Source organism: Pygocentrus nattereri, chromosome 4 (assembly GCF_015220715.1).
Source record: "Pygocentrus nattereri isolate fPygNat1 chromosome 4, fPygNat1.pri, whole genome shotgun sequence".
In the NCBI taxonomy this organism is placed as follows: Eukaryota; Metazoa; Chordata; class Actinopteri; order Characiformes; family Serrasalmidae; genus Pygocentrus; species Pygocentrus nattereri.
In genome coordinates, this window is record NC_051214.1 from 39,806,218 (window position 1) to 39,824,291 (window position 18,074).

At 40.1% G+C, this 18,074-nt stretch overlaps 2 protein-coding genes across 3 annotated transcripts in view; both read right to left on the minus strand.

Moving 5' to 3' along the window:
* Positions 1–4,175: 4,175 nt before the first annotated feature.
* On the minus strand, positions 4,176–10,530 carry srsf5b (serine and arginine rich splicing factor 5b). Its single transcript, XM_017692570.2, has 8 exons — positions 10,378–10,530; positions 9,687–9,833; positions 9,387–9,457; positions 9,131–9,235; positions 8,943–9,012; positions 7,200–7,273; positions 6,871–6,978; positions 4,176–4,892 (listed from the first exon to the last, which is right to left on the minus strand). The coding sequence occupies exons 2-8, from the start codon at positions 9,810–9,812 to the stop codon at positions 4,664–4,666; spliced, it is 783 nt and encodes a 260-aa protein (XP_017548059.1). The 5' UTR covers positions 9,813–9,833; positions 10,378–10,530; the 3' UTR covers positions 4,176–4,663.
* A 1,735-nt stretch (positions 10,531–12,265) lies between these two features.
* Positions 12,266–18,074, minus strand: part of susd6 (sushi domain containing 6) — a 34,343-nt gene continuing 28,534 nt past the window's right edge. For both annotated transcript variants that reach the window (XM_017692567.2, XM_017692568.2), the window contains 3 exons: positions 17,916–18,054; positions 16,136–16,542; positions 12,266–14,940 (listed from right to left, as the gene is read on the minus strand). In XM_017692567.2, the coding sequence (XP_017548056.1) occupies positions 14,915–14,940; positions 16,136–16,542; positions 17,916–18,054 (572 nt within the window). In that variant the 3' untranslated portion in view covers positions 12,266–14,914. The remainder of the gene's footprint in view (positions 14,941–16,135; positions 16,543–17,915; positions 18,055–18,074) is intronic.

The following is an 18,074-nucleotide window of genomic DNA, read 5'->3' on the forward strand; positions in this document are numbered from 1 at the left end:
GAATACAACACTCAATTTTAGTATCATACAAACATCAGCATTTTATACTGAGTTCCTGGAACTACTAAGGAACATTTTCCAACGAAATCTTTATCTGTAGCACAAACAGCAAATTTTTTGTAAAAGAACAGAAGAACTTGTGGTAACACTTCATTTTGAGTGGTCCTTTATAGATGATTAATAAACTCTTAGTAGATTATCAGTAACACATCAACAACGTATCAGTGGAGTAGCAGTAGTGAAGCATCTGAATACACTGAAGTAAATATCTTGTAGAGGTTCTGTTGATATGTTACTTACACAACAATAGCAAAAAGACAAAGGACAAAACAAGACTGTTGCTAAAAAAAGAAATCGAAAAAAAAAAAGATAAAATCTAAAATAAATGCACAAAAAAAAAACAAAAACAAAGAAACACAAAAACAAATACCAGTGTCAGTCCCTTAAAGCACTTGAAAAGAATATTAAACTTATAAGAAACAGTGACACATAAATATTTATCATGATTTGTAATAATTACTTTAAACCCTGAGATATTATTTTAAGGGAGGTCCAATGAAGACAACGTGTCTAAGTAATTAAAAAAAGGGTTCCAGGTGTTATAAAATCTTTGGATGGAACCCGACTTAACGCTTCTAATCTTCTCCATTTTCACCACATTACACAACTCTGAGATCCACATAGAGTGAGAAGGGTGGATAGGAGATTTCCACCTCAAAAGTATAAGTTTCCTAGCAAGGAGAGTGTCCATAGAAACAACATCTACCTCCACAGATCTCAACGTGGGTGGTTCGGGGAACACACTAAACAAGGCGATGAAAACGTTTGGTTCAAGAGTTTGTCCCAGTATATCAGATAAAGATTGAAAAATCTCATACCAAAATGAGTGTAGTGAGGGACAGGACCACTAACCCTAACTTTAACCTCAACCCAGTACATAATCCTACGTCTATGTTTTTGGCATGTTACTGAGTCCATTGAGTGGTGGTTTCATCTAGAAAGGCCACTCAAAACTTATATAAAAGCACCTGTTCATTAGCTTCTGTTGTAAATGTGTTTTGATGTATCAAGTTTCCTTGATACATTAAAATGTTTAGAAATTACTGTCAGTGGTATTTGATGCCACAAATGCAACAGATACAGATGAGGCTGAAATATGCTGGAGCATTCTTTTAAGTCTTCAAAGGCCAAAAACTTGACAATCTGGTGTGACAAGTTTCTTGGTGAGGATATGAGGATTGAGGAAATGGACTGATGTAGGTCAACGTCAAAACAGGCGTAAACATTGGCCTGTTGACGCCTGAAGTTAAACTAGTTGGCTCTTGTAGATCCACATCATACACTGGAGATCAAAATTAGAGAACAATTTATGAACACTTGATTTTTTCAGAAATAATGGAATCTTCATTGGTCAACATTTGAAGGATTTTTTGTTAGGGGTATACCATTACCATGCCACTAGAACAGTGTTTTACAAAATAACCAAGGTACTTCAACATAAAACCTCTGTTTTGTAGAAAACACAATGATCAAAATTAGAGAACAGCAATGACAGCAGCACAGAGAATGATTACAACAGTCACCAATCAGTAGGACGTGTACAGGCCATTGCTTTGAATGACTTCAGCACATCTGCAGCCACAGGACATCACTAGTCTCTCACACTGCTCCGGTCTGATTTTGGTCCACTCTTCTTGCAGTCTCTTCCACAGTTCAGTGACTGTTGTGGGTTTCTTGGCCATAACTTTGTCACCAAGGATTTTCCAAAGGTTTTCTATTGGGCTTAGATCAGGACTCTGGGCTGGCCATTTCATTGTTTCAATGTTTTCAGTTTCAAGGAACTGCTTTACCTGTTTTGCTGTGTGACAGGGGGCATTGTCCTGCATGAAAATTGCTGGCTGACTGAGTGATGAACGCATGACACACTTGCCTTCACTCTGCCATGTAGCTGTATGAGAGGTCCAGCTCCTCCAAACCATGACACTTCCTCCTCCACCTTTCACTGACTTCTTTACACACTCTGGGTTCACTCTTTCCCCAGTTTGTCAATGAACATGTTTCCCATCCGACCCAAATAAATTAAACTTGCTTTCATCACTAAAGTGAACTCTGGACCACTTCACCTCTGACCACACAAGCTCCTCAGCAATGGTTAGTCTAGCCTTTTGATTCTTTGAGAGGTTTGGTCACTGCAGTCCAAATGCTCTTAAACATCGAGACACTGTATGACGAGACAGTTCCTTACCCTGTTCAGTGCTGAACTGGCGAGCAATTCCAGCTGCAGTGTTGAACCGATTACCCACGGAGATACTCCGCATTATCCTGTCCTCTCTTTCATTTGTCTTTCATGGGCAACCAGCCTTCTTCAGAGAGCCTTCTTGAATGAGTTTGTGATGTTGCAAAGATGGAATACTCTAGAAATCACAGACTTGGAACGACCCAACTTCTTTTGCTACGGCTGATAGGGTCACCCCTTTGGCCTGCATCTGGACAACCTGCTGCCGGAGAGTTTCAGTCACTTTGGAACGGCTCACCATCTCGCAAAGTAAGTGAAAACCGTAAAGTCAGGCTGCCAATTAAATAGGGTTTGTCAGATAATTAAGGAAATGAGCACCTGCTGCCAGATTAAGACTAATAACTTGCAGGTATCTGAGTGTTCACTAAATTTGATCAGTGTTCTTTTTCAATTATCTCATTTAAGTTTTTTATACTGTGCTTTAGAATACATACAACTCATGAAATATGCTTAAAATACTGCTCTTTCACTCCTGTGAGGACAAATTCACATAGGACTACACAGTGACCTTGACATTTAGGAAATTGTGTGTTCTCTAATTTTGATCTCCAGTGTATGCTCAAAAGTATTCCTCAAACAGACCCACATGATTTACAGTTTACTAGTACTGATATATGATATATAATGATGTACTGTGGGTTAAAACTCTGTAGTGAAAACATCTATAGTCAATATAGTGACATTTAAATTCAAAATAATAACCAACAGTGAAGATAACACAATCGCTGACCCTTGCACAAGACTGTCTGCTGTTTAAAGCATGAACTCTGGCCTACAACTAGCATTTACAGTGTTGTTTTGCTGTATTTTGTATCATAAGTTTAGGAGAATTCATGTTTCTTTTCTTTTTGTTTCATAAGTATTCCCTCACTACAAGATGTTTCATTGTGAACTGAGAGCTCCTTTAAAGAGGTGAAGAAGAGGGTGCAGGCAGGATAGAGTGGGTGGAGACGGGTGTCAGGGCTGATGTGTGAGAAGGATAGCAGCAAGAGTGAAAGGGAAGGTTTACAAGACAGGAGTGCGTCCTGCTATGATGTATGGTTTGGAGACTGTGGCTCTGTCTAAAAGACAGGAGGCTGAGCTGGAGGTGGTGGAGATGAAGATGCTGAGATTTTCGTTGGGAGTGACAAGGCTGAACAAGATTAGAAATGAGCAGATCAGAGGGACAGTGAAGGTGGAGCAGTTTGGAGATAAAACCAGAGAGGCCAGGTTGAGATGGTTTGGACATGTGTTGAGGAGGAATAGTGGATATATTGGTCAAAGAATGCTGGAGATGGAGCTGCCGGGTAGAAGGAGAAGAGGTAGACCGCAGAGAAGGTTTATGGATGTAGTGAAGGTGGACATGGAGATGGTTGGTGTAAAAATAGAGGAGGCAGTGGATAGGGCAAGATGGAGGCAGATGATCCGCTGTGGCAACCCCTAAAGGGAGCAGCCGAAAGAAGAAGAAGAAGAAGAAGAAGAAGCTCCTTTAAGGATCTTAATGATGCAATGTCCAGCCTCATAATACTTCAGCTTAAATCTGTCTGTCCTGAAGAGATGCCCTCATCTGAACATTTTCTTAAGCATTATCTGGAGTATTTTCTGTTGGTAAACTGTTCTATAATTTCTCCATTTTATGTTAAAACTGACAATTCTGTACTTGAAATGATGCTAACAGCAGAACACTATGAATTTTTTATTTTTTAATTCATGTAGTAATACATAAATTCAAATTAATGTATTCCTGTAATTCAAACGTGAAGAGGCATGCATAAAACCCCTCTATGCCAATGCCTGTCTTGATGCTAAAATAAAAACACAGTATTACAACTTCAACATAACTATTAAAAACATATTTTAAAATTGTACTACACGTTAAACATGGTCCATGTCTCTGCAATGAAGTGGACAGTAAAACTGTTTATTAACAAAAAACAAACTTACATAGCCACAGTCGACACATGAAGTATGCAAGGTTCCACAATAGTCTTAAGGTTGTCTTCATTACTTTTACACAATGTCCAGAGAACACAAATTAATATAACAGTAAAAACAGTACTTACCTATCAATATTTCTAGAAATATCACTGCTCTCATTCTGGTGAAAATGTGACATCACTCAAAAGCACATGAAAGCAAAGCAAAGTTTACTGTGAAAAGTAGTAAAACCAGAGCTCTGACACGAATCTATCTCTGAAGAGTGAGTGAGGGAACAGCAGGCTTCAGGCTGGAGGTCACAGCTGCTATCTGTGGCTGTAAAGATAAAAACCGTTCCACCGCTCAGAGGAACTATAATGCCAGTTTGACACAGACGCAAAACAGACACGAGAGAGTGACTGACAGCGACTGACCAAAGAGTAAAGCTTCAACTGGATGGACATAGTTGTCTTAGCGGCGGCTGTCAGTAGAGGGAGATCGTGAGGCTGTGGCCCGCTGAGCTGGAGGTGACCCAGAGTCTGTACGCGCCCGCTTCGTCTCTTTGGCTCTCTGGACGGGGGAGGGAGAGGGTGATGAGGAGCGGCTGCGGGAGCGTTTGTGGGTTTTGGGGCTGCGGGAAGCGGAACGGCTGCGAGAACGGGAACGGGATGAGCTGTTGGAACGGGAACGACTCCTGGACCTGAGAAAAGAGCAGAAGGACATCAGAGTTGAAAGCACTGTGTGTATACTTCTGCCGAGTGAAGGGGGAAAAGGTCTTATGGTTACCTTTTTCGCAGCTTTTTAAAATGGACAATATTCTACATTTCTTATACATATATATATTTTTTACACATAAAATCTGTGTGATGAAAGGGGAATTACACTGATTTTTTCACAATGTTTGCGTAATTAAATATTTAAGATAAAAAAACATTCAGAGTGGTTTAATGAGGGGTGATGTATTCCAGAGAAACTTATTGAGTCAGAATCATTCACAGTGGTCTGAAGAATTTGTCTAACACTACACCACAAAATAACTGCATGAAATGTTTATACTGCCTAATGTGAGAAATTGTTTGATGACACATTTGTAACAGGGATTTGGCCTTAATTTGTTTTAATCAAGGTGGAGAGATATGTAAGGGTGCTGTGAGGTCTTCCAAAGTTCTTCAGATTTACTACTACTTTACCATCAACATTACACATACATTTTGAAGACATCCAGGTTCACTGGTCACACTTATTTACAAATATTGTAAATAAAATGGCAATAAGCCAACATTATCATCACCTCCACTGTAAAATCAGTCAGGTCAGATTCTCTATAATGAACCATTAGACATCTAAACACTCGGAATGACTGTTTACTTTTTATTTACACTGAATTCTGGAAAAATTATTTTTAAAATCTGTGGGATTCCACCCCTTCCAAAAACAGACATAATTCATTTTACATGCTCCATTCTCTCTCATTATTCTTTACAATTAAACAAACTTGTTTTATTTACTGTGTAAAGACCTTTGTTCTGATTGGATGCCCTGTATTTCTCCTCATGCAAAAGGGGGGGGGGGGGGGGGATTTTCCTACATCTTCCACTCCTATAACTGCTAAATAGGCCTCTCAAATATTATTACATGACCAGGCAGCAATTGTTTGAAATAAAAAAAAAATAGTTATCTGACCGCAATTATTTTCCAGTCAGATTTCACAATCATATTGTATCACAACAAGCAGAATGTGAGCCAGATGTATTTTCATTAGTTGACTTAAGCCAAACAAATTTGAATATGAACTTATTACTTCTGTGTGTTGCAAAATATTTAAGGGGAATGCTTGTTTTTCAATGCCTAGCACAGCTAACGCTAATTTTAGAATGCATGCTTGCGGAGTAAGTGCTTTTCCCCCTCACATTTTCACAACCTTAATAGAAAAGCATGAGCTTTGGTTGACCATGTAGACACTTGTTGCAAACAGTACAGAACAGCGTATCATCTCTTGTTAGCTGTAAAGAATAGAGCTACCTGAGCAAGACAGTAGTAAGCCAATATAGTTGCTTTAGACTTAAACTTTGCTAGTTGCATAAAATTAAATAATTAACTGCAATTATTTATACAACAATTAATAGGCAGCTCAACTGTTCATGACAGGCTCACTGATACACACTGACTGCAGTAACAACACACCTTATCATTTAAAGGTGGAAACTGCTGTAGGCTGAATAAGAGCTCATATGAAAATGTCTACATGGTTATCATATCACAGAAATAATTGAAATTTGTTGCAACTTGAGTTTCCATATATGGACTGCAGAGTGAACTGGGAAAAATCAGGCTTACATTATACAGCCTCTTCAAGCAGATAACTTGATGTTTTCTCAGTCGTAACATTTTAAAAACTCATTCCAATACAAATGCAATGAGTTATAGGGGCAGTGGGTTTGGGGTAGAATGACTAGGAAACCATGCAAAATAGAAAAATGGGCCCTCCAGATTACACCAAACAAAACAAAACTCCTTTGGTACCTCAGCAAGTTATCTGACCACAGCAGTAAAAGGAATGGTACAATAAGCTGAGTACAAACTGATATAGCACATGACAAAAGACTGAAAAAATGGATCTGCTGGGAAATGCCAAAAAGAGTTAATTCTGTCATGAACAGCTAAAAATAAGAACTTACTTTTTCCTGGCTGCTTCAATGAGCTTGATCTTCCTTCCATTGATTTCTTTCCCAGACAGTTTCTCAAGAGCATTTTTCAGATCACTGTGGGAGGCAAACTCGACCACGCTGTGGAGAACATATCACAAATAATAGAATTTAAAAGGACAGCTAAACTTTTTGGACACTGGCAACTCTATTTTCTAAATGAAAATATCCCAAATTAAAATAGAATTTGATACACAGAGGCATGTACAACTTATTTTAGCTTCTATTGCAAAAACAGAAATCACAACAGTTTTTTAAAACTGTAAAAAATGAAATACAGAGGGAATAACAAACAGGTTCACCCTTCATTGAGCTTTGGCCGATGAGCATCTGCAAAAGTTACCTCCCCCGCCTGCCTCATGAAATCCTTCAGGTCCTACACAGTGAAAGAGCATTCCAGTTAGACTAGGTAGGTATCAAAACCACAGTGAATCCATAATATACTAAAGAAAACATGTTTAAGGATAATTGAGCCCTAGTTTAACCATAGCAGACAGGGTCCAAGAATCTCTAAGCACAGATGTAAACCTGGTGCATGACTACTTAAGCACTAAAATGATAGTTTAGACATTTATAGTTTAACAGTAATGTATTTCATTCATGAAAAAATATACTTAGCCACTTTCATTAAATGCTCAAAACCTCAGAGGAGTTTCAAAAGGAGAAATTTGTTGTACAATTTCTTCCATGTGTATGTGACTCCAGAGGGAGAGCACAAGAGAGATTATAGATAGGGATGCAACTGTGTAAACACACAAACCTGAGGTTTTCCAAACTGGCTGACTGGCTATTTTGTTCCCTAGCCTCTCAGTAGCTGCTAACTGACCACAAACACAACTACTGCTAAAATAAACAAACGTTACTCACCGCTGCCCTCTAAAGGTGTTAACACCATTCACAAATATAAATATATTTATTGCTTTCATTCGGTCATTCATTCACATGAATGTGTCTCATTTAAACTGATGGAAATGCACACTGTTTGTTGTGACAAAACATTTGACTGTAAAAACTAACAAGTGTGAAAAACAACTGCACTCAGTTTAAACAATCAAAATCTGCTGATTACGTAATAACTGTGATAGACCTGTCAACAGCATTGCTTTGACATTCTTGGACCCAGTCAGTACATAAACCAGACCAGCATAAGATCTGTGTGGAACGGCTTGTTGTAAAAGATTAACACAAGAAGAAAAAAAACAAACAAAACAAAGAAAGCCCCCCATGTTGTAGGCGGTAGGGCAAAGGGATTCCCTCTGCCAATCCCGCCCCGTGTGCCCCTGCGAGGGCGCTGAGAGTGAACAGGGAGGAAGAGAGTGGACTGATACCTGGGAGTGTGGCCACTGGGTCTGTCCCAGACCAAAACCTTGCACCGCAGCTTAACTCCTGGGCCACGTGAGAGCGGGGTGGGGGAGGAAACCGACCGAAGCCTCTCAAATTACCGAACCCCCTCGATCGAATACGCCACAGACCCGCTCTGTCCCTTTCCCTTTATGTTCTCTCTGCCCCTCTCTCTGTTTCGCTCTCTGGCTCTCTCTTTCAGCACGGCTCCGTCCCACTTCCGCCATGAAGCGGCAGCAAATGCGTCTAAGAGCGAGAGGAACGTGCCCCCCCAGCGAGTTTTCACACATCAGCAGGAATCAACTAGGAGAGGACCACACGGGCCGCCAAGAAGGGCTCAGGCTCAACCCAGAGAGAGGGACCCTGAAGGGCTTAGGGCCACCATTAGCGAGCTCTTCCATACGACACAACGATCAGGCTGGCAAATAAAGGGGTGAACAATTGGTTAAAACAGGAAAGTTACTATGGTCTAGTTCTTGATCTCTTTTTTCCATCTCTACTAGTTTCATCAATGAATAAAAGGTTTGTTAAAAGAGCTTCAAGTTTTTAAAAATATGATTTTGGGAGGTCTGATGCAAACTCTTTGCCTGTACTAATTTGTCTTTAATTTTAATCACTTAAGTGTACTACAAATTCAGCTTAATTTTACCACTCTTAAATATATAGCCACCAACACCTGACAGACTGAAGCACTGGACACTCACCTGCCAGCTCACTCTTGATGAAAGGTTTTCTACAATCAGGCGGTTCTCAGTGCGCATAGGAGGGGGATTCCTGAGAGGAACAAAATATAAAAACTCTTACAGCTGCATACAGCATATTCTCCTATTCACCCAATGAAAGTGTAGGAAAAAAGCAAACAAAAACAGATTCAATAACAGTTAATGTCTACCTCCGGCTATCCTGCGATCCACGGCCATAACGATCCGGGAAGCGTCCTCCACCTCCCCGACCCCTGCCTCCACGCAAGCGGACACGGGCGTGTTCTATGGTAACCCTGCATATAAAACAGACTACAGTGACTACCCGGACATTAACCGTTTATCATTTAAAACCATCATCATGATAGGTTTACTGTGTTTTTCCCAAGATATAATGTAAAACAGGATGAGAAATGTGAAAGAGAAATGGGTATAGCAAAAGTCTACCTCTCATTGCATAGCTCTTTTCCATTTAGCTCATACACCGCATCCTCTGCATCTCTTGGATCATCAAACTCCTATGTGTAAGAAAGAGAACAAACGTGTTAGGTTAACTTAATCCTCAAATATTCCTTATTCATATTTACATTCGACTGACCTATACCACTTAACCCACTTTGGGGACTCCCAGTCATATAAATGAGTTCAAGAAGAAACAAGACATACCTCACACCCTCATACCTCTCATTAACAATGCTAAACTAAAGACGCAGCACATGGATCTTCAGGATGTAAGAATGAACCCACCACAAATCCAAAGCCTCTTTTCAGGTCGATGTCTCGGATCCTTCCGTAGCCCTTGAAGAAGCGCTCAACATCCTTCTCCCTGGCGGAGGGGTTCAACCGGCCGATGAAAATGCGACACCCGCTCATGGTTCAAGGTTTTAAGAAGGCCTACAACGTTAAACACACAGGAAAAAAACATCTGACTGCTCCGCATCATACCAGCTAACGTTAACTCAGCCGGCGTAACGTAGTATTATTAACTAGTATTAACTAGGCAGTCGTTAAACAGGCCATATCGTACAAAGCTGACTTTAGCTTCTTATTCGAATTTCCCATTCCACCTTAAATGGTGCAGCAGTTAGTTACATTCTAGCGCCATTTAAGGTGGAACGAGAAAATCGAATACGAACTTCAGTCTAGTCTATATCGTGCAGTCATAGTCTTCGTAACTTGAGCGGTAATAAAACTGCAAAAAGAAGGAATGGGTTTGTGAAAAGCTGAGGCGTGTTTCGCTCCTGAAGGTGAGTAATCAACTTAGCTACTAAGCTAGCTAACGTTAGCAGGCCTGTTAGCCTGCAAGCCTGCAGCAGCACAAAACCGACGAGTTTACGACGGATAAAGTCGCATTAAAAGCAACACCACACAAATAAGACATTTAAACAACACGATTCCAGTTTAAGATGTGCTAAAACACGGAAGAGGCTTAATTTACCTCCACTAGTCCTCTAGCTCCAGCGTTCGTGCTCAGGTGCTAATCAGCGACGTCTCACAAAATGGCGTTAGTGTGTAACACGGCAGCGGAGACACGCGTAGAGAAGAGAACCCCCACTCCGCGATGTCTTTCTGTAGACGCTAGAGGGCGCGCCCGAGTGAGTCCAAAATGAATGGGTTGATATGGAGCATTTGAGCAAATTCATAGTTTATAAATGCTTAAATATTTTTAACGTAAGGAATGCATTAACTTCCAGAACACAGAACAGCATAAAAACATTTTAACACCGCTGTTATGTTTTTAAGAGCTTTTAAACTCGAGTTAAAGGATCATCAGCTATAGGAGCTTAAAACGGCGCCTCATGTAGGTCCATGACGTCAGTGAGCGCGAACAGCCAATGATCTGCTCCGCTCGCCAATCAATCATCATGCTCTAGCAGTAAAGCCCGCCTCCTGCTGCCCCAAACCCGTTTGCTGTAGAAAAGGGGAAATCTACAGGTAAGATTTCTTTGTTTTTTAGTGAAATACGTCCTTCTACTTCGTAAAATTAAAGAAACGTTGTGGCCCAGTGATTAGAAATTGTTTTACCTTTCCGTTTTTAGCCGTTGGGCTCCGTTCACTCCCTTTCACTGTGGACTCACTCGCGAGCGCCCTCTGCTGTTTAGCAGGCCTGTTTTTGATATAACGGGAGGAATAGGAAGCGGCCGGGCTCCTCATAAACCGCCTCTGAGACTGTCCTCTAGCGATTAGTGACCGGCGCTAAAGAAGGAATGTAGTAACTACGAATTTCTGTTATGTTTACGAATATGTATGTAAGGTAAAGACACAATACGTTTTAACCGAAAGTAACGCGTCTTTTATAAGAGCCAATTCGTAAAAGATAATGACGTTTATTGTTTCATTAGAAATTACGTTGCAAATGCTGAGCAAAATAACTAAAATATTCTTTTTGCATTTTTACTTTCCTGCTTAATAAGTACTCTTGACGTATGCTTATTTTCAGTACCTACACACTTTGAAAATACGCTCCTTTGGGGTTCTATAGCGGGAATGGTTCTATTTAGAACCATGAGATCTAGAACGATTTAATGATTAAATGGCTTTTTGTATTGTGAAATGGTTCTATATAGCAAAAAAAGGGTTCTGCTATTGTTACAATGTCAAGCGTGTAACAGCAAAAGAACCCTTTCTGGTGCTATGTGGAACCTTTTTCAAAATGGTTCTATATAGAACCAAACAACACATTCTCCATCAAGCTGAAGAACCGTAGTATCTTTTTGTAATCTGCACCATTTTCTGTTTGGCACAGTAAATTTAGTTGGACACGGGTGGGTTGCAGCTGTGTTAGGCACTTTGGGCGTCATTCACCAATTTCTTCCCAAGTTACTTCTTAAATTTGTTCTTGAGAAAGGCTCTTAGAAAAAGTCTACATCATATCACGACATGTTCTTAAACCTCAGAATTGTTTGAGGGTATATTCTCTTCTTACTTAAGAACAAATCTTCATGAAAAAGTGCGTTTTTAAGAAGAAATTTCTTCTTAAGCCCAGTTGGTGAACGAGGCCGATGATATTCAGGGATTTTGTGATGAGCAACATCATGTATGTACAAATTATGTTCCCAGTATTTACTTGTGTGATTATATTTTTAAACTTGCCTTTAATATTCAGTTGCCTCAACAGCCTGAACACATCACTGCCTGCAGTAGCCACTAGATGACATGAAGACATGTTTTGCTTTTTTTCTTCTTTTTTTGGTAACCACCACGCCACAAAAATGTGATTCATTCTGATCCTAAATGATTAACTGCATGATACTAGGCTGATTGAGTGAGTCTTGATGTGGAAGAAAAGAAAAAAAAAATAAGAAAAATAAGTCATGGCAACCAAGGCACTTCAAAAGAAAGCTTTAATTAGAAATAGTTATATACACACACTGTAGAATTAAATTAAACTTTATACAAATATTAAAATACTATCTTCACACCCACTGCAATGCACAGAGGAGAAAAACAAAACAGCTGAAAAGGGGAAAATGAGATGGCAAACACCATTCAATGGTGCTAAGGGACAAAACAAGGACTTCTCTTTATAAAGTACAGCAGTTGCAAAAACAAAATTAGAAATTAGATGCCGTGATGTAGATATTACAGCTATTACAGTCACAAAGAAAAGCTTTAGGGGAGAAAGAATGGACATTCTTGTTGTCATGTCCTGTGAAACTAAAGGGAAAGAAACCCCACACCTCTGAAAATCCACAAAACAGTGTTTATGCATAGAAAATAAAAAGTAAGGCCATAAGGAAACTGAAGACATAATCAATACTGTGAAGCATATGAGACGGAAGAAACATGATTACAAAATGATGAAATGTAATGTATGAAAAGTCTTAAGGCGACAGATCTGTTTTGTCTTCAGTTAGACGTTTTGACAAAGAACAGCAAATATGTTTAAATACAAAAAAGAGCTAGGAAACTGGAGGATGTCCATTCACACTTCAACTGTTGCCCAGGTAAAACAGAGAAAATATTAGGATGCATGATTTCAGACATGTTCATCGCCCATCAATTATATGGTAATCCACATGGTGTGGATCAGTGGTAAAGTCACAAAGAGACAAAGGGACAAAGGGACAAAGCTGCTCTTGGGAAGTAACAACAGCTATTTGACTGTTAAAGGTGCCCCCTTGTGGAGAATTTCCAACCTGCTAGACGTGAGTGAATTACAAACAAGCTCCATGAGGTGGTTTGTATACACAACACTGTAAATCCATAGGTTTAGACTTTAAAGTAATCATGACATGGAAACCATAACATGCTTTCCGAATTAAACACTGCTTCAGTGAGGGTCTCTGAGCAAGCCGAGTGTTTGCTCTCCATGATCGGCGAGGGTGGTAGAAGGGAAAGGTGAAACATGATATCGTTGGTTATGTTATTTTTCCCACCCCCCTGGGGACAATCAAAAATGAAAAGTCGTTTCAGAGGCAGGCAGGTGTAATTCAATTATGATGTAAGGATACAAGAAAGCAAGAATTTCATCTTTTAAATATGATATAATGAGCAGAGCATAAAATGACAAGACGACCAGTGCATCCATTTGATCAGACTTTAGGCTGAAATGCTGAATGTCTTGAGTCGACTGCCAATTTATAAGGTAAAGTTTGTTAGGACAACACTGAATAATCTAAGATAATTGAAAATTGCACTCAAATTGCAATTTCGATATAAAACAATTAATTGTTCAGCCCTACATGAAACATTTATCTGTAACACTTTTAAAATGTGTCACAATATTTGGCTGGGCTGTTCTCCTGTTTGGGAACTGTGGAAGGCTTGAGTGGGTCAGTTTCCCTCGACATACATTAACCCTAGTTGTGGACTAAATGAATATGTCAATGGTGATTCATAACTGGAACTTCTTTTTACTCTAGCCTTTAACTTAATCTGGGTTAGGGAAGCTGGCCTGAGGTGTTAATTCTCTGATTGTTTAAACATTTGGATTTACAGTGTACAATCTAAGGTTTGGATGAGAAACCTGCCTGCAAGACAGATGCAGTTCTGGTCTATATTTTTTCTTCAGGATTCTGGGTCCACATGACCTAGTCTTGCTAGATTCAATATTGTGAAGGTGCAATCGTGTTTATCTCCCTAAATCAGACAGGAATTAAATCATTAAAAACATTTAAAAGCAAACAAACTAAAGACATCTTGGCTTGAGGACACCCATTCCAAAAACAGACGGTGAAAAATAAATGTCCTATGTTGACTTTATGGGAAAATGGAAATAAGACTAGTCACTTTGTAGCCCCCTTCAACAAGAACAGTCCAACCGGTAGGATGAAGCTAAATACAAACAAAAAGGCAAGCGTGTTTTGGAATACAGTACTATGTAAACCAGTTCATCCCTGTGTCTTACTGTTCCATTGAGTGTGGGGATGACGTGTGTCATGCGTTTTCTGTAGTGTGCGCAATTTTTTTCTTTTTGGGGCGGAGGTGGGTTGAGATGAAAAAGATGCAAATAACATGCAGCATTTTAAAACCAGTAAGGGTCTGATCTAGCATATCTTTGCGAAAGAAGCCCCTTCGTAAGAGGTCACAGTCAGTAATGGAACAAAGCTCCATTCACCACCTCTTACATAGCATAGAAATTTAATGCATTCATAATTAGCAATTCCTTACGACTGTGACAAGGTAAGCCTTTGTGAGTGCAACTGCTTATTAGTACACCATTGGGAAAAGGTGTCGTTTACAACTGAGTTATGTTGTTTCAGCTCATATTATGTATGAATTATACATAATCCTATGTTTTATATAGCATCTGTGCAACAATTTGAGGGAGCATATCTGGGCACCCCTACACATGACCGGTACATCACAGCTCAAATACCAAGGGTCAGAGAGTGTACTGTCAAAGGGTAACTGACAGGCATTTGGTTATTCCTGCATTCTGTAGGGCAGCAGTGGGGGAAGGGTTTGGTAAAAAGCTTAAAGAGCCACAGTCCTGGTCATCATCCACAGAGAGGAGGACACTGCATGTGTTCTCAGGCCTCCTTCAGCAATGGTATATCTGTTTATAAAAGGAAAAAACAAACATTGCGTTAGACAAACTAAGCATTACAGGAATAGTTAAAAAAATGACTCCTAGCCAAGATATTTTGTATCTGAACTTTGCCGAAGTTAAGTTTTAGACACCCTTATTATACAGCTAACATAGCTAACAGGTAAAAGAAGCCTTTAATGTTTAATTAGCATTGTGTAAACGTATGCTTAAAGGGGAACGCCACTGATTAAAAAAAAAACAAAACAAAACCTGTGCATAATTTAATCACTATAGATGAAACATTGTAGAGAAACATACCAACTCATGTTAATTCAGGCTTTGCAAGTTTAGTATGAAACCACCCTGTCTACATCTTAATTATGCAAAAAATTTGTAAAATGGGTGGAATTCCACTTTAAACCATCACACACTTGCCTCAAATTTGTTAAAGCCAGCCTGAAATCAAATTTGGTCTTTTTTATGTCCCTGGTCTTACTGAGCGTGATTTATTGTATATCACGTAAAGGACAAAATTATTGTTTTCCTGTAACCGTTGTTTAAACATTGATTTCTGTCAGTCCTGAAAACATCTTCTGATTTTTGGTTACGTCACTGTGCACCAGCTGGCAGGGAACAATAATATAGTCCCAGGTCTTTTGGGTACCCCTGATTGGATGATCTACAGATGTTCAATTTTTAGACAAACTATATGGTGAAGTATTAGGTTTACGGTTAGGTTTAGGACCAGGGTTAGGGTTAGAGGAAATTAAGGTGATAAGCATCTGGAAAGCATCTGCAGACAACAATCCAAATAAATTGTTGCCAATAATATTAACCAGTAATTTCAGGTTTTAACTCCCCATCCTGCTACTCCCCTTGAGCAGAAATAGTCAGATAGCTCAGAGATCTTTGATATTGTCTTTACTTCGAAATACATCTTGGTATGTAAAGAAAAAATGGGTTGCAGATTCACGTCAACTTTTAAGTAATCTGAAATCTCTAAATGTATACCACATAGCTTAAACTTGACACAGGTGTGTGATGATAAGAGAGATGCAGATGATGTTTGCACAATGCTAACTGGTGAGGTATAAGCTTCCATTACTTATTAGCCACATTAGCTTTGTAGCCCAAGTGTAAAACTAGACTTTAAATACCAAATACATCTTGGGTAACGGGGGACAACTGTGTAAATTTTTCTGGTCCTTTAAAAAATGTTTACCATCGCCAAAATCTTCAGCAGATGTAAGGGAGAGCAGGCTGTGCTGGTCGCTGCTTCCACTGCTCGGCCTGCGGGCTGCAGCTGCTGCGGCCCCGGGCTGCTCAGCAGCCCAGGACGGAGGGGAGGAGGAGGAGGGCACCTGGTGAACGAGCACGGTCTCAGCATGGCGGGAGCGTGCGGAAGAGGAGGACGTGGAGGGCAGACTGTACTCAGCTCGGGACTGATCCAGTGTTGCTGCAGCAGCCTCTGGCTGCGGACCCTCAGAGAGCACAATCTGCACACGTGACTCTGGGGGAGGTGCAGCCGCTCCAGCGCTGCCATACACAGCTTCCTCATAGGAGGGCAGAGACACCTGCACACCCTCGACCACGATGGAGGCAGGCTGGCCAGACACTCCCTGCTCACGTCTGGAGAGAGAAAGAGTTAACAGGTTGGGGAGATTAATAATCATTTTTAAAATAATAATAATAAACAATAATGAGATCCCTGCTGTGAACACTTATGAAACAACACATTACAGAAACATTGCTGCCATGAGGAAGAGTACATTTAGTCAAATCTCCACGAGTTGGTGTTATGATTCACTTCATTTCAGATTACTAAATATCTGGGAACATGTCATTTGTTTTTTTTTCCTGGGTCTGAAGCCATCTTTGTAGAGTTTGGTACCTTTGACCAAGCGTGGAACCTTTTTCAACCCGGGTGCAGAGGTTCACTTCTGAATTTGAGTGCAAAGCTCTTATTTCCTTATTTATTTACACCATAATTTTGTCTGTCTGTCTGTGTGTAATGTAGAGTGCTAAAACACTGAATACATTGTACCTCTTGAGATCTTCTAGAATACTACAAAAATCTTCTCAAGCAAGAAAGGCATGTCATTCGCAGGTGTTGCAGCCACACACCCATCAAAAAGAATGTTCATCAAGATAGTAGTGGGTGACATCAGTATGCCACATAAACACAGTTAACCCATCTTGTATAGGGTTGCAGTCTTGAGGCAAGTCAGTCCAGTTCATTGTAAAAAGAACAAACATTAGAAAGTACAGAGTTAATGAGTCGTTCATTTCTGTTTTTACCATTGTAGACTTACTTCAGTTGTTAACTAGACCTCTTATTGAAAGTAAATAGACATTACAGAACAATACATCATTGTAATTCTACAAAGACAGGTTTGTGTAAGCTTCCAAAATGGTTTTATTTGGGGGAAAAAAAATAACCTACACTGACTGCCTCCTCAAATAAGCTCACAATTGATTCTGGGAGCAAGCTCATCTATTTTGGGCCAAGCATGAAAAAAAAAAACCCTAAATCACGTATTCCCAACCGGTGGAGTATCCCATGCATTTATGTTTTTCTTGCTGAAACACATCTGATTCAGCTCATTAGACAACCAGCCATTCATGACATGAAGGGGGTGTTAAAGCAGAGAAAACACTAAATCCAACAAATGGCTTCATCGGTTGGTCTCCAGAAGAGCTGTGGTGATCTTGGGCACAATGCCTGTTTACCCAGTATACCAGTTAAAAAATTTTTAAGCATGAGTTTTGTCAAAATGTATACACAAGAAGTCACCTGACATGGTCAGCTGCATAGATAAGGTCATGGCCGGACGCTTGCACACGAAACAAGCCAACCAGCTGGTACCGACAGGGTGAAAAACTAATGTTTTTAAATTTCCAGTTGTGTCTGACAGTCAGAGGCATGAGTGTGTGCGACACACACAGCTGGGGGGGGGGGAAACAAAAAAAAAACATGCCATGGCATACGGACAGTGTCTGACCTGCTGTGATGGAAGGACTTGAGTTTTGGCTGCAGCAGGACAAAGAGGACCACCAACAGGAGGATGAGGGCCACTGAACTGGCAGTGGAGGCCACAATAGAGAGAGCCGGCATACCCAGTGGTGAGCGCTCCTCTTTTCCTGTGAATAACACGCACAGC

Coding starts and splice junctions, on each gene's coding strand:
- srsf5b (XM_017692570.2), bottom strand. CDS start 9,812: ATGAGCGGGTGTCGCATTTTCATCGGCCGGTTGAACCCCTCCGCCAGG. Junction 9,458..9,686: donor AAAGAGGCTTTGGATTTGTG/GTGGGTTCATTC, acceptor TCTTACACATAG/GAGTTTGATGATCCAAGAGA. Junction 7,274..8,942: donor CATCAAGAGTGAGCTGGCAG/GTGAGTGTCCAG, acceptor TTCACTGTGTAG/GACCTGAAGGATTTCATGAG.